Source organism: Garra rufa, chromosome 18 (assembly GCF_049309525.1).
Source record: "Garra rufa chromosome 18, GarRuf1.0, whole genome shotgun sequence".
NCBI lineage: Eukaryota > Metazoa > Chordata > Actinopteri > Cypriniformes > Cyprinidae > Garra > Garra rufa.
In genome coordinates this window covers 17758829-17774660 of record NC_133378.1, presented here as the reverse complement: position 1 = coordinate 17774660, position 15832 = coordinate 17758829, and the positions used below count along the sequence as shown (strand labels likewise).

General features: G+C 37.3%; 3 protein-coding genes across 5 annotated transcripts; 1 reads left to right on the top strand and 2 right to left on the bottom strand.

The window, feature by feature from the left end:
- The first annotated feature begins 80 nt into the window (after nucleotides 1-80).
- On the top strand, nucleotides 81-3314 carry cdc42l2 (cell division cycle 42 like 2). 2 transcript variants are annotated; one of them, XM_073823065.1, is made up of 7 exons: nucleotides 113-238; nucleotides 368-465; nucleotides 997-1136; nucleotides 2270-2342; nucleotides 2464-2564; nucleotides 2642-2839; nucleotides 2929-3314. In XM_073823065.1, the coding sequence occupies exons 3-7, from the start codon at nucleotides 1005-1007 to the stop codon at nucleotides 3016-3018; spliced, it is 594 nt and encodes a 197-aa protein (XP_073679166.1). In that variant the 5' UTR covers nucleotides 113-238; nucleotides 368-465; nucleotides 997-1004; the 3' UTR covers nucleotides 3019-3314. The 2 variants fall into 2 exon arrangements, with proteins under 2 accessions (XP_073679165.1, XP_073679166.1); XM_073823064.1 differs by lacking the exon at nucleotides 368-465 and having other exon boundaries at nucleotides 81-238.
- On the bottom strand, nucleotides 3043-8237 carry LOC141290915 (F-box only protein 44-like). 2 transcript variants are annotated; one of them, XM_073823062.1, is made up of 7 exons: nucleotides 7953-8237; nucleotides 7767-7866; nucleotides 7253-7514; nucleotides 5599-5713; nucleotides 5415-5510; nucleotides 5182-5317; nucleotides 3043-5096 (listed from the first exon to the last, which is right to left on the bottom strand). In XM_073823062.1, exons 1-7 carry the CDS (start codon nucleotides 7958-7960, stop codon nucleotides 4950-4952), a joined length of 864 nt encoding a protein of 287 aa, XP_073679163.1. In that variant the 5' UTR covers nucleotides 7961-8237; the 3' UTR covers nucleotides 3043-4949. The 2 variants fall into 2 exon arrangements, with proteins under 2 accessions (XP_073679163.1, XP_073679164.1); XM_073823063.1 differs by having other exon boundaries at nucleotides 8203-8229.
- Nucleotides 8238-11237: 3000 nt separating this feature from the next.
- On the bottom strand, nucleotides 11238-12226 carry LOC141290533 (F-box only protein 44-like). The gene is made up of 4 exons (XM_073822657.1): nucleotides 12154-12226; nucleotides 11942-12037; nucleotides 11497-11632; nucleotides 11238-11408 (listed from the first exon to the last, which is right to left on the bottom strand). Exons 1-4 carry the CDS (start codon nucleotides 12183-12185, stop codon nucleotides 11238-11240), a joined length of 435 nt encoding a protein of 144 aa, XP_073678758.1. The 5' UTR covers nucleotides 12186-12226.
- Nucleotides 12227-15832: the final 3606 nt, after the last annotated feature.

Below are 15832 nucleotides of genomic sequence, written 5' to 3'. Positions count from 1 at the left end.
TGTTTTTTTTTTTAAATGAAACGAGGAGGACTTGTATTTTGAAATGTGATTGGTAGAAGCGTGTTCTGGATGGACAGCCACAGCCATGGCAAATTCTCACCCGTTGTAAATTGTTAATTCTTAGTTTACAATGTTTAGCTTAAAAGTAAAAAGCAGCGGTATTTGTGAACCGTTTACAGAGTTGACAGACAGTTCATCCGCCGTTCAAACATGTTTCGTCAGGCTGTTAAGAAACTAGGTATCTACCATAATGTCATAATTCGGTCACTGTCAGCACAGTCTAAATACTTGTGTGTTATGTGGTATGAATAAGAAGTTCGTATGAAGACATTTCATTCAGAATTGCTTTTGTTTATATTTCATGCAGTAACGTGGGTCATTATCAAAAATGTTGACTTCCCGACATAAAAAAAAGAGTTACAGAAGTTTTGAATTGAGACCAGTTTTTAAGAATAAAATCTGGTGGTAAGTATGTGTCAGCATAATTGAATTTGTACTAATCATAACGACAATATGGCTTTTTTTCTTTGTTTTAAGTTACTCACAAAAAGTTGTAACGCCAGTGACATTCTCATAAAATATTTTCAAAACAAAAAATCAATAAATTAAACTGGAAAATTAGTTTTTTTTTCATTATCTTTTTAATGATTTTTTTTGCATTAATTTTAAAAAGTTGCAACGAATCGACAAAATCAAATTTTAAGCAAACATATCCAGAATATAGTGAAGACACTTTATTTGAACTAAAATACTATAGACTGACACCTTTTTAAAATACTTGACTGCTTTTTATATGTAAAAAAAGTCATGTTTGTCACTGTATTTTGAAAATGACCCATCTTAGTGGAACTTGTGTGAATGAAAAACATTAGCTGATACAGTAAATATTGCTTTTAGCTTTAAGTATTTTATAGGAGACACAAGTCTATGGTTTGATCTCGAAATTCCTAGCCTAACCCCTACTAAAAACTAAATGGTATTTATTAATAATTACAGATACTTTGATGCCAGATGCTGGAAAGCAAGTTGTGACGACAGCAATGTCCACAATTAAATGTGTGGTAGTTGGAGATGGAGCCGTGGGTAAAACTTGCCTTTTGGTTTCTTTTACAAACAAGTTCCCATCAGAACCAACAGTAAGGATTTTTTTTCCTTCAAATTATGCATGCAGTGCTATTGCTCTCCTTGGTACAGTATGTCCAACTTGACTGACTTCGAAAAAGTCAAAAGTTTACTTACACCTTACAGAATCTGCAGAATGTTAATTATTTTACCAAAATAAAAAGGGATCCTACAAAATGCATGTAATTTTTTATTTAGTACTGACCTGAATAAGGCCATGAAAGGTCTTTACAGTTCCCAAGAATAAATAATAGTTGAATTTATAAAAATGACCCCCTTCAAAACTTTACACAGCTGTTTTTTTTTGTTTTGTTTTTTTAAATAATAGTTGTTAATGAGTCCCTTGTTTATCCTGAACAGTTCAGGTCCCTTCTGGTCGCACAATTTCATTTCACAATTCACAGTTTCAGCATTTTTGTGTATTTGAACCCTTTCCAACAATGACTGTGTGATTTTGAGATCCATCTTTTCACACTGAGAACAACTGAGGGACTCATATGAAACTATTACAGAAGGTTCAAACGCTCACTGAAGCTTCAGAAGAAAACACAATGCATTAAGAGCTATTCATTCTGTTCAAAAGTTTTCACAAGTTTTTAATAGTTGCATATGAGTCCCTCAGTCCTGAGTGTCCTCAATGTGAAAAGATGGATCTTAATATCATACAGTCATTGTTGGAAAGGATACAAATACACAAAAATGCTGAAAAACCAAAGAATTTGTGGCACCTGAAGGATTTTTCTGAAGAACAGCAGGCAATTTAACTGTTCAGGACAAACAAGGGACTCATGAACTAAATGAAGAAAATGTGTGTGAATCATTCAGGTAACAACACAGTATTAAGAGTCTTTTTTTAATAAATGTAACTATTATTTTCTCTTGTGGACTATATGTAAACGTCTTTTATGTGAAATATCTTTTTCAGGTCAGTAGTATCTAAGTACATCTTGTTTAGGTAAAATTAACATTTCGCAGATTCTGCAAGGTGTATGTATACTTTTGACCTCAACTGTACGTATCCATTATCAGTAATAACTGCTGAATACAAAGTTAAATCCCATCAGTTGTAAAAAAAAAAAAAAAAAAAATTAAAAAATGGTCCTATCAATATAGTGTCCATTCAGATTTATGTTTTTTTTCCTCTCAGGTGTTTGACAACCAAACTGCGACTGTAATGGTTGATGATGAACCATATACCATTAGATTATTTGATGCTGCAGGTATGATAATAACACTATTCACAAAGCAATGTTAACTTACAACACAGCGCAAGGAATATCTTAAACGTGTCTCAACATTTGCCACAAGAACTGATCCTAAATATATTTCAACATTTTGTAGGTCAGGATCAGTTTCGACCCCTATCCTATCCCCAAACAGACGTCTTCTTAGTTTGTTTCTCTGTAGTTTCTCTTTCCTCCTTTGAAAATGTAAAAGAAAAGGTGAGTCTGTCAATGATCTGTTGTCCATCATGTGGAATAACGTGTTTGTCACTAACACCAGTTCATTTGTAATGCAGTGGGTGCCTGAGATAACCTACCATGCACCGAAAACCCCTTTTCTACTGGTTGGAACTCAGATTGACCTCCGAGATGATCCTATAACTATTGCAAGGCTTGCAAAAAACAAACAAAAGCCGATCAAACCAGAAACAGCTGAAAAACTAGCCAGAGACCTAAAGGCAGTGAAATACATTGAATGCTCTGCTCTAACACAGGTAGGTATGCTTGTCAATATGCTCCCTTATAAAGCAAAGTTTGAAATATTTGTATAACAACGCGATTCACTCTTTTTTCTTCGTTACAGAAAGGACTGAAGAATGTATTTGATGAGGCGATATTGGCAGCTTTAGAGCCCCCGGGATCCCAGAAAACATGCAAATGTGTGGTTTTATGAACTGGATACAGCAGCAGCAGGGTGTAAGCTAACAGGATTGTTTTATTTTTGTACAGGTTTTTATCAGGAAAGCAACAATAGCTTTTACTTAACAGTTTTTTCCACATTGCATACCATGGTATTCATATCACATAATGTGATGACGTGTGCAGCTTTTACTCTCTTTTGTTATAGTCAAATTCAGTGCCTTAAAGATTTACACCTTGCCCCATATTAGGGATAAGTTATGCTATGTCAAGCTGAGTCACTGGATAGTATCTGAGAAAGTGTTATTTTGAATAAAAATATATAAATATATTTATGTGGTAACAAAAAATACATGGTTTTATATATTGCCACTTTACCAAAAAGTATGCTATGCATCTTCAGATTAGGATAAACCTGTCATGTAGAAAATTAATATGATTAAAAATGACAACTATATGGAGAGAGTGAACAGTTCCACTGTAATACAGTGTTTGAGAGATAATAATAATTCATTAGAACTAAGCAAGGAGGACCAAGAGGCCTTTTGAAATATAAACAGCTTATGATTGACTTCAAATCATCTTCTACAAGAGATGCACTTAGAAAGTTCACTTCCAAAACTAAAAATGACAGATAATGCACTCACCTCCTTATCATCCAAGATGTCGTGAAGTATTTATGTTTTTTAAGGAAAACATTTAGGATTTCTCTCCATATAGTAAACTTCTGTGGAACTTCCAAAATGCAGTTTAAATGCAGCTTCAAAGGGATCTAAACAAACCCCAACCGAGGAAGAGGGCCTTATCTAATCTTATTTTCTGAAAAACAATACAATTTATATACGGTTTAACCTCAAATGCTCATCTTGTCTAGCTCTGCATTAACTCTGTGTATTCCAGTTCAAGGCAGTTAGGGTATGTCAAAAAACTCCCATCTCATTTTCTCCTGCAACTTCAAAATTGTCCTACATAACTGTTTTACCTTTTTTTTGGTAAAGGGTGTTTGATCTTTTTTGCACGTTCACTTTGTAAGAGTGAAAGGAAAAAATAAGATGGGAGTTTTTCGACATACCCTAACTGTCTTGAACCAGAATACACAGAGTACACGCAGAGCTAGACAAGACAAGCATTTGAGATTAAAAAGTATATAAATTGTCAATTGTTTTTGAAAATAACCCATAATTTCACTTTATAAGACTCTTCTTCCTTAGCTGAGATCGTTTAGAGCCCTTTGAAGCTGCATTTAAACTGCATTTTGGAAGTTCAAACTCATGGGCACCATAGTAGTCCACTATATGGAAAGAATGTTTTCCTCAAAATATAATTTCTTTACGACTGAAGAAAGAAAGACATGAACATCTTGGATGACACGGGGGTGAGTACATTATCTGTACATTTTTGTTCTGGAAGGTCTCCTTTAAGGCTTTTAAATTGATAGTTCACCCAAAAATATCGTTCCAACCCCGTAAGACCTTTGTTCATCTCCGGAACACAAATTGAGATATTTTTGATGAAGTTCAAGAGCTTTCTGACCCTGCATAGACACGTTCAAGGCCCAGAAAGGTAGTAAGGACAATGTTAAAATAGCCCTTGTGACATCAGTGGTTCATCCGTAATTTTACGAAGCTATGAGTATAATATTTTGAGCATGAAGAAAACAAAAATAGTTTCCTTTCTTCTGTGTCAGTCTTCAACATACATTTACAAGAGTACCACATAGCTTTAATAAATTTTAGGTTAAACCACATGAACTATTTCCTTACTACCTTTCTGGGTCTTGAATGTGGCAGTTTCGTTACTGTCTATGCAGGGTAAGAAAGCTCTCGAATTTTATCAAAAATATCTTCATTTGTGTTTTAAAGATGAATGAAGGTCTATACAGGTTTGAATTTTAATTTTTAGGTGAACTATCCATTAAGTTCACAGTTTTCCTCATAACAGAGAACCAATTTGGACAGTACGACACTATCTCACTTCAGCTGGACAGATCTCCACACTACTGTTAGTGACCCGTATCCCATACCAGCCTGCCCAAAACTGTGTATCCTTCCCACCATGAGTGAAGCGAATAAATCGAACCCCAGGTCCATAATCCTTAAAGACGTGTGTCATCTGAAATTATTGTAAAAAATATATATAATGAGAATGACAGTTATTTGATCAGATTCGATTGTTACTTTTCTTTTTTTGTACTCACTTCACACCACTGATGATCATTCCACTGTGGAAAGGAAATTTGTTCAGGTTCAAAGGTGTGAATGGGTTTCTTCTTCTGATCAAGCAACTCCACACAGATCTGATACACGCTTCCACAGTCATAGCGCGGGGCGTACCTGCACCAGACAAAACATTCACAAATTAAACTTTATTAACTGGTATAATAAATAAACCGCTGATGCTTTAACATAAAATCTCTGAGGGAACACTCACCAGTCTGATATTTTGATAGGAGGTTGCAGTTGATCCATGAAAGCAGCGCTGTAGCCTTCTCTCTTCAAATCAATCAGCTGTTGCTTCAAACATAACCTGAGGATAAAGTTTATGAATAAAGTGATAACGCCTCATCTATTTCAGTTTGACTTTTCAGCTGAAGAATAGGTTATATTAAACTTACCAGTAAGAGGTGACAAAGTATTTTCGGACTGTGCAATTTGGAATTTCTGTCGAATTATCTTCAACCGTCCAGCAGTCACCACCATTCTGTACAATCTTCCATCCACTGAACTCCTCTAATTAGACCAGCAGAGAGGAGCATATTATATAATTGGAAGGAAGTGACACTGGCATTGCATATTCAGAATGAAATAAGGTGGAAAACAAAAAGTTTTACTATTAATCATTTAAATATTAAGTAAATTTAGGGACATTTCATCTCAAGTGGTCTAGTGAATGCTGCTGTATATTGTGTGCTGTGCCACAACATTTGCACACTGTTGTTATTTTCAGACTTGTAATTTAACTTAAGGCCAAATGTAATGATCAAGATTGCTCAGGGTTCCACATTTAGGGTTAGTTTACAATGGGAAGCATTTGAATCCTATCTTTTTTAGACTAGATGTTGTTGTCTATGCAAGGTCAGAAAGCCTTCATATTTCATCAAAAGTATCTTAATTTGTGTTCAGAAGATGAACGAAGGTCTTACAGGTTTACATGAGGGTGAGTATTTAATTATAGAATTTTTATTTTTGGGTCAACCAGCCCTTTAACTTTTTATTTTGGGGGAATACACTCTTTAAAAAAAGGTGCTTTGCGATGCCATAGAAGAATGATTCTTGTCTAAATGCTTCCATGAGGAACCTTTAACATCTGAAGAACCTTCCTGTTATACAAAAGGTTCTTTGTGGCGAAAGAAAGTTCTTCAGATTATAAAAAGGTAAGAAAGTTCTTTAAAGAATCTTAATTAGACTGAATGGTTCTTTGTGGAACCAAAAATGGTTCTTCTATGGCATCGCTGTGAAGAACCTTTTAAAGCACCTTTATTTCTAAGAGTGTATTTCTTTAAATATCCAAGTTTGAAAAATAGTATACCTAGGTCAAACTACAAATCAAAGAGTGTGGAACAGGTGAAAGAAAGCATATTGCATGGAAAGCACTATAAAATTCTACCACTGTGATTCCCAAAAGCATCATAAACCTATAGATTGTAAACATCATTGCCGGGGCGTACCTGCACCAGACAAAACATTCACAAATTAAACTTTATTAACTGGTATAATAAATAAACCACTGATGCTGTAACATAAAATCTCTGAGGGAACAAAAAAAAAGGTGCTTTGCGATGCCATAGAAGAATGATTCTTGTCTAAATGCTTCCATAAGGAACCTTTAACATCTGAAGAACCTTCCTGTTATACAAAAGGTTCTTTATGGCAAAAGAAGGTTCTTCAGATTATAAAAAGGTAAGAAAGAGATGGTTCTTTAAAGAACCCTAGACTGAATGGTTCTTTGTGGAACCAAAAAATGGTTCTTCTATGGCATTGTTGTGAAGAACCTTTTAAAGCACCTTTATTTTTAAGAGGGTATTTCTTGAAATATCCAAGTTTGAAAAATAGTATACCTAGGTCAAACTACAAATCAAAGAGTGTGGAACAGGTGAAAGAAAGCATGTTGCATGGAAAGCACTATAAAATTCTACCACTGTGATTCCCAAAAGCATCATAAACCTATAGATTGTAAACACTATTGCCACCAATGGCTTCAATGATCAACTTAGGTTGACGATGCTTCTGAGAAACAGTCCAGAATATGAAGTGTATCCAGTGGCTCACCTTCCGCTCTGGGATTCTTGATCAAGTTACGTCGTTTCTTAGATAAGAAGTAAAACAGGCGCCAGTCGTCTAGTGGTCTGGAAGCATCATATGGCTGAAATCCCTCTCTCCGACAGCGCTCTCTCCAGTATGCAGCACTGTCCACCAGCTCCTTCCACTCACGACACACCAGCCGACAGACTCGCACCACTTGATGAGCAGGCAGGTTCAGTAGGATCTCCTCAACCACAGGTAGAGGAACATCTGAACGCAGACCTGAGTACTGACAGAAGAAGAAAGATTCAGTTCTAATCCCATTGGAAAATCCAGCTGAGGAACATGGCTTCTGGTTTTTAGCTAGTCATCAGTTACCATGTTCCTCACTGACCATTTTAACATTGTATGGCCATCTGGTTTGCTGGTCCAAGATGATCTACCTATCATAAGGCAAGTCAGTCCATTTCTACTAGCATTTGATTCAATGCTAATTATATAACAACTGGCTATAACGGAAACCAAGAGCTCAACAACTTACTGAATCTGATTTGTGTATAAAGTCCCTCGAAGAAACATGAATGTGCCCGCTCCCTGACTGGCCCATTCTTGTTTTTGATCTCACTCTTGCACGTCTAGACCTACGGGTGGAAAACGTAGGTTAACGTATGTCTCATAGTCTGACGATGCTGCAGTAAAAAACTGAAACACAAACAATGGTAGCTACCTTCGCATTAATTATAAGGGAAATAACGTTCTTCTAACTAATAACGACTCTGTTAATGCGGCAGTACAACACTTCTAGAAAAGTCTGATATGCCTGGCAAGATAAAGAGGCGCTTTGACGGCTCACTTTAGCAGATTCGTTATATGTACTTCTTTTCGGTTTATATATCCCATTAGTTACACACAGAAACATTCTAAATTTCCAAACCCGCTGAATCAGAATATAATAATTCCTATAATCACATGTTTACCGACATCCCAAACCGAAAGTACTGTCGTAACACCGGAAGCGTTTTGGTCCCGCCCACAACTCTGACTAATAATGCAATATGAGCGCAGCATGAGAAGAATAAAGACAGCCTTTGGTTCCAACAATATACACAAAGTGTTATGACCTTTTGAGAAGTAATATTTTTTTCCAAGCATATTTTACCAATTTCAAACCACACCATTCTCAATTACTACTATTAATTTAATTATTTAAAAAGTGATATATAATTGTTAACATGCGCTGGAAGTCAAAATGCTTTCATGTGCATCACTAGGTTTACTTTTTACAGATAAAATGCGACAAAAATAGATTTAATTCACACTGAAAAGTAAAAAAAAAAAAAAAATGATTCAATGTCCATGATAAATATTTAAGACTATTGCAATACAGAAATTGCTAATTTAAATCATGACAACTGGACAGCAAAATGCTTATTGGATCAGCAGGGTCAGAAAAAAAAACAAAAAAAAAAAAACAGGTGGATAAGAAAAGATGCATGTTAACAGCAAAAGACTTAAAGTATTCATTTGAAATGTTTTTCTGTATTTGTATAACAATGTGATTTTTTTTCTTTGTTACAAAGCAAGGACTGAAGAGCAAATTTGATGAGGTGATATTAGCAGCTCTAGAGCTCCCAGGATCCGAGAAGACATGCAAAACAATTCAACAAAGGCATCAGTAAACTAGATAAGTTTATACATACACATTTGAGTGATTCTGAGAATGTAACACTGATGAATCATGATAAAAATCAAATTGGCTCTAAACATTAAATATTCAAATATAATATTAAATATTAAATATCCAATAAACGCTGCCTGTAAGTGCCTAGAAGCTTCTGTCACCTCTCTACTACAGTCTGGCCCAATTCCTCACCTGAAAATTTCCAAAACATGATAATCTTTGTTTTTTACGTTGCCACTGCTTTCTTCAAATTCAACCAAATATTTCCAATGTCATCTGGAGACTGAACATGCCACTCAAGTACATTTCTACAACCAACCCCTGAACCAAGCTTAAGTAGATTTGGATGAATACTCTGGGATGATTGTTCTGCAGGAAAGTCCAGTAATCATCAGCTTCAGTTTTTGCACCAAAGGCCTCACAATTCTTTCCAAAATGGCCTGATACTCAAAAGTATCCATAATGTCCTTCATTCTGTAATGATTTCCACTTCCTTCTACAGTAAAACAACCCTATAATAGGACTGATCCACCTCCAAGTTTGACGATGGAGATGGTGTTCTTCTTCTTATGAGCTGCTTATGAGCCTTCTTTGCAACAGACATACAGCTTGGGTCCAAAAAGTTCCAGTTTGGTCACATCACTTCATAAAAAACCTTCTTCCAGAACTCCACAGGTCTATCCAAATGAATTTCAACATGTTTAAGTCAGCCTTTTATGTTCTTCTAGGTCAGGAGTGGCATTCAGCAAGATGCCCCAATATGAAGGCCATACTTGTCTTGTGTTCATCTTATACTCTGCATTGAAATGTTTTTCCTCCTTTCATCGGGTCATCTTGCAAGTCTTTAGATGTACATTGCAGGTTTTTGCTTAGTTGTTCTGATAGAACATTTTATAATATTGCGCTTTTTTGTTCAACACCCTCAAAGGTTTTCTGGTATAACACATTTTAAGCTAAGGAATACGGCTGCCAGCTGTGTCTCTAGGACTTTTAATGTCTTAGAAATTTTCATGTAGCCTTGACATTCTAATGCAATAAAACTAGTCTTCTCTATAGCTTTTGTGAGAGCTCTGTTAACTTTGCCATATTTGCTACTCAACTTCAGCACATGCATGGGCAACAAGTTTATGTATGGGTAATGTTGTGGAGCAATAGATGCATTTCTCATCGAAGAAGTCATTAAAGCTCGAGAGGCAGAGTTCCAGATGTCAAAATAAGACTTTATTGAACAGAGCAACAAAGCCGGGTCAGCGATCGCCGCATCTCCGTCTCTGTCTGTCCGGGTTTCCATTCTTATACCTATCTGCGCTTCCAAATTTGTAGTTCCGGTATTTAATTGGCTATGCCTGTCTGGTTCGCCACAATTTATTACAAGCTCCCCTGGCACATCTTCAATGGTGGAATCTGGTTAGATCAGCCATTTTTAAAATAATTGGTTGGGGCGGTGGTCACATGGGACCTACATCATTGTTGTTTACGCACACCTGTCATATGTTGGAGATTATCCAAAGTTCATGAGTTCACTTAAGTTCACTGGTATAGTCCAGTGGAAAATACCCATGCTGCCTAACGGCAGACACCTTAAACTCACATTCTGTACTAAGACATCTGGTATTGTAATATTGATCAGTCTATTGATTACTTTTATAACTATATGTTATACATTTGAGTAAAATTATACTATATTGAGTAAAATATCATAATAAATCTTAAGATTTCACAATAGTAACAGCTCAAAGAGTAACAGCTCTTAAGGCTTAAATGTGTTTAAAAGGCACTTTTGTTCCTCACCTTACAAATAAGTGACTTAATTCAATGTTGAACAGGGGTTGAATAATTATGACATAGCAGTGTTTTATAAAAAATTGCATCTACAACAGTTTACTGGCATATGAAAAGCGATGAGTTGTAGGATTTTTTAAAGTCCTGGATCTTCAGAAAAGCTTGAATTTGTAAAGTACTGCAGTCTCTGGGGGGTTGAATAATTTTGATTGCACATATTAAAAATAAGTATTTAAAAATGATCACAATGTGGTTAGAAAGAACATGTCTGAATCAAGTTCTTAATGATGGCCCTCCTTATTACCACAACACATAAATGGTTCTGTTTAAGGTACTCAGTTTCACTGTAACAGTGTTTAGGAGATAATAATAAGAATTCATTTAGAACTAAAAAATAAGGAACAAGAGTCCTTTTGAAATATAAACAGCTAAATACTGATTTATATGTAGTGCAAAGATAAATGCAGAATGATTATGACAGACTTAGTCCTCAAATCATGCACAGCAAGAAATGCACTTACAATTTTCATAAGGCTTTTAAGTTCTAAGTTATGTATGTGTTGCCTGAAAATGTGATCTCTCTTTAGCTGGACAGATCTCCACACTACTGTTAGTGACCCGTATCCCATACCAGCCTGCCCAATGCTGTGTATCATTCCCACCTTGAGTAAAACGGATAAATCGAACCCCAGGTCCATAATCCTTAAAGACATGTGTCATCTGAAATAAAGTAAAACAAATACAGAAACAATGACACCTAGACTGTTAGTTTGATTATAGGCAAGACTGTCAGTATTATGTTACTCACTTGACACCACGGCTCATCGTTTTCATATAGAAATAGAGCTTTGTCAGGTTGAAAGATACTGATGAGGTTTTCCCTCTGATCAAGCAACTCTACGCAGAGCTCATACTCACTTGCACAATCAGAGCGTGGTGCATACCTGCAAAGAGGACATCACATAAATGTGATTTCATATTAGAAACTGGTTTGTAAGTAACACTGACTTTCCAAAAAAAAGACAGTTTTCAAAATACATTTTATGTTCCACAGAAGAATCAAAGTTTCTTGCTAAAATAAAAATAATAATAATAATAATAAATCTATAGTAATTAGATTAAATATTTTAATCTGAATATGATGACCCAGATGGACATGTCATTCACAGAAAATGAATTAAATTCAGCACCAAAAGAATGAAATTCACCACTTAAGATATAGAAGCATTAAATGATTTTAAGTTAACACTCACCAGTCTGATATTTTGATATGAGGTTGCATTTGATCCATGAAAGCATCACTGTAGCCTTCTTTCTTCAAATCAATCAGCTGTTGCTTCAAACATAACCTAAGGACAAAGTTTATGGGTGATTCATGTGTGAATTGGCTTGCTGATTGATTGATAATCACTGACAAATAAATAAGATCAAAACATTCTTATAGAATCTAAAATATCAAACGTACTCATAAGATGTTACAAAACATTTTGTGGCCATTTCATCCTGAAATGGTTTCTTATTTCCCTCTATCGCACAGTAGTCACATTTACATTTACATTTACATTTATTCATTTAGCCGACGCTTTTATCCAAAGCGACTTACAATTGGGAATACAACAAGTGATTCATCCTAAGGAGGCAGATCAACATAGGAAGTGTTCAAAAATACCATATATCAGGCGTTGTTAGAAGAGTGCAGGCTAGAAGGAGAAGATCAAGAAAGAGAGGAAAAACAGGCTAGAAGGGAGGATTTTTTTTTTTTTTTTTTTTTTTTTTTTTATTTATTTATTGAGTCAGATAGTGTCGAAAAAGATGGGTTTTCAGCAGTCGTTTGAAAGCTGTTAAGGAGTCTGCATTCCGGATAGGGGTGGGAAGATCATTCCACCAGGCAGGAACGTTGAACGAGAATGTTCTGGACAGTGATTTAATACCTCTCTGTGGTGGTACAATGAGGCGTCTTTCACTAGAGGATCTCAGTCTTCTGGAAGGAGTGTAGATGTGTAGTAGTGAATGGAGGTAGGCAGGTGATGATCCGGTGGCTGTCCTATAGGCCAGCATCAGTGTCTTGAATTTGATGCGTGCTGTAACCGGTAGCCAGTGCAGGGATATGAAGAGAGGTGTGACATGGGCCTTTTTGGGCTCGTTGAAGACCAGTCGTGCTGCTGCATTCTGAATCATTTGTAGAGGCTTGATTGTACATGCTGGAAGACCAGCTAAAAGAGCATTGCAGTAGTCCAGCCTGGAAATGACCAGGGCCTGGACGAGGAGTTGTGTAGCATGCTCTGTTAGGAAGGGCCTGATCTTTCTGATGTTGTACAATGCAAACCTGCAAGATCGAGCGGTCTTAGCAATGTGATCTTTGAAAGTCAGTTGGTTGTCAAAGATAACACCCAGATTTCTGGCTGAAGTTGATGGGGTAATTGTTGATGAACCTAACTGGATGGAGAAGTCATGCTGTAGAGATGGAGTGGCAGGAAAGATAAGGAGTTCCGTCTTTGCTAGGTTGAGCTGTAGATGGTGTTCCTTCATCCATGCAGAGATATCCGCCAGGCAACCTGAGATCCGTGCAGCTACCGATGGATCGTCTGGTTTGAAAGAAAGATAGAGCTGTGTGTCATCAGCATAGCAATGGTAGGAGAAGCCATGTGCCTGTATGATGGGGCCCAGAGATGTAGTGTATATGGAGAAGAGGAGAGGTCCAAGAACTGAACCCTGAGGAACCCCAGTGACCAGTTGATGAGTTTTGGATACCTCGCCTCCCCAGGCCACTCTGAAAGACCTACCAGAGAGGTAGGATTTGAACCAGCGAAGTGAAGTCCCTGTAATACCCAGCATTGAGAGGGTGGACAGGAGGATCTGGTGATTCACAGTGTCAAAAGCTGCAGATAGGTCCAGCATGATGAGTACCGATGATTTGGACTCAGCTTTTGCCGTCCGCAAGGCTTCAGTGACAGACAGTAGCGCAGTCTCAGTTGAATGGCCGCTTCTGAACCCTGATTGGTTAGAGTCCAGTAGATTGTTCTGTGAGAGGAATAAGGATAGCTGGTTGAAAACAGCCCGTTCCAGTGTTTTTGCTATGAATGGAAGGAGGGAGACAGGTCTGTAGTTGTCTATGAGTGAAGAGTTAAGTGTAGGTTTTTTGAGCAGTGGGGTTACCCGGGCCTGCTTAAATGTAGTAGGAAAAGTGCCTGTGAGAAGAGATGTGTTGATGATGTGTGTGAGCGCCGGTAGGATTGTAGGGGAGATTGCTTGGAGAAGGTGTGAGGGGATAGGATCTAGAGGACATGTCGTCGGATGGCTGGAGAGGAAAAGTTTGGTTACTTCTGCCTCCGAGCAAGGACAGAAGGAGAAGTGGGGGGTTCCAGCCGTGATTGTGGTCAATTTTAGTTCCTGTATGTGTGGAGCTGAGAACTTATTATTGATCGATGTAGTTTTGTCTGTAAAAAATGTGGCGAAATCATCAGCTGTTATAGAAGTTGTGGGAGGTGGTGGAGGGGGACAAAGCAGTGTATTAAATGTTTTGAAAAGGTTGCGTGCGTCCGGGGAATTGTTGATCCTGTTGTGGAAGTATGAAGATTTGGCTGTATGTACTTGGGTAGCGAAAGATGAAAGCATAGACCGATACTTACTGAGGTCGGATGGATCCTTAGATTTGTGCCATTTTCTCTCAGCTGCCCTAAGTTTGGAACGATGCTCACGAAGAACATCGGATAACCAAGGGGTTGTCGGAGCAGATCGTGCTGGCCTGGAGGAGAGAGGACATATAACATCTAGACAGGAGGTAAGAGTGGAGCATAAGGTGTCAGTTGCTGCATTAGTGTCCAGGGATGAGAAGTGAGTAGGAGAGGGAAGGGAGGAGGATACTAAAGAAGAAAGATGGGAGTGTGAGAGAGAGCGTAGGTTTCTTCTAAAAGTAACAGGTAGAGGGGTTGGTAGTGCACAAGTAGCAAGATGTAGGTCAAATGTAATGAAGAAGTGGTCAGAGATGTGTAGGGGTTTGACCACAATGTTGTCTGAAATACAATTTCGCATGTAAATGAGATCAAGTTGGTTGCCAGATTTATGAGTGCATGTAGTGATAACACGTTGTAGATCAAATGAAGCTAGAAGTGAATTGAAGTCAGCAGCATAGGGTTTGTCAAGGTGAATGTTGAGGTCCCCAAAGACTAGAAGTGGGCTGCCATCCTCTGGAAACGAGGACAGCAGCCCATCCAGCTCTTCTAAGAAGATGCCAAGTTGAGTAGGAGGGCGGTAGATTACCACAATGTGGAGTTCGATAGGAGATGTTACAGTGATTGTATGAGATTCAAAAGAACTATAATTGCATAGAGGAGAATGGGTTGAGTATTTCCAGTTGTTAGAAATAAGAAGTCCCGTCCCCCCACCCCTTCCAGTCTGACGAGGGGTGTGAGAGAAGGAAAAGTTATTAGAAAGAGCAGCTGGGGTTGCAGAGTCTTCTGGACGAATCCAGGTCTCAGTCAAGCCTAGAATGCTCAAACCAGATTGCACAGAAAATGCTGAAATGAAGTCAGTTTTGTTGACAGCTGATTGACAGTTCCAGAGTCCAACCGTGAAAGAGAAAGGTTCAGTGGAAGAAGTGTCGATAGGACGCAGGTTAGATATATTGCGTCGGCGTGTGCGTGTGATATTAGTGCGGTGTGAAGAGACCACCTCCATCAGCTACAATCTGCCATCCTTGAAGTCCATCTAATAAGAATATCAGAGAAGAAAAGTTAGCTAAAGCAAAAATTCTTAATTCTTAAAAATGTTAACAATAATGGAACTAATTGTTCAAACTGAGGGTGCTCTATCAGCTCTATCAGCTGATATTGATCACAATTCAATTCAAGTTTAATTGATTTAACACAATCACTCATCATAAGGATGCTCCAATCAGCATTATTTATAGAATTATTATATTAATACTTTTATTCAGCAAGGATGCGTTCAATTGATTGGCAGTGAAGACTTTCATAATGCTACAAAATATTTTTTTTTTTTTACTTTTTGAACTTTGTGTTCATCAAAGAATCCTGGAATCGATTAGTTGCAGTTTCCACAAAAAAAAAAATGTAAGCAGCACAACTGTTTTCACCACTGACAATAACAATACTGTCATGAATCCACTGATTACTGCTTTGGAT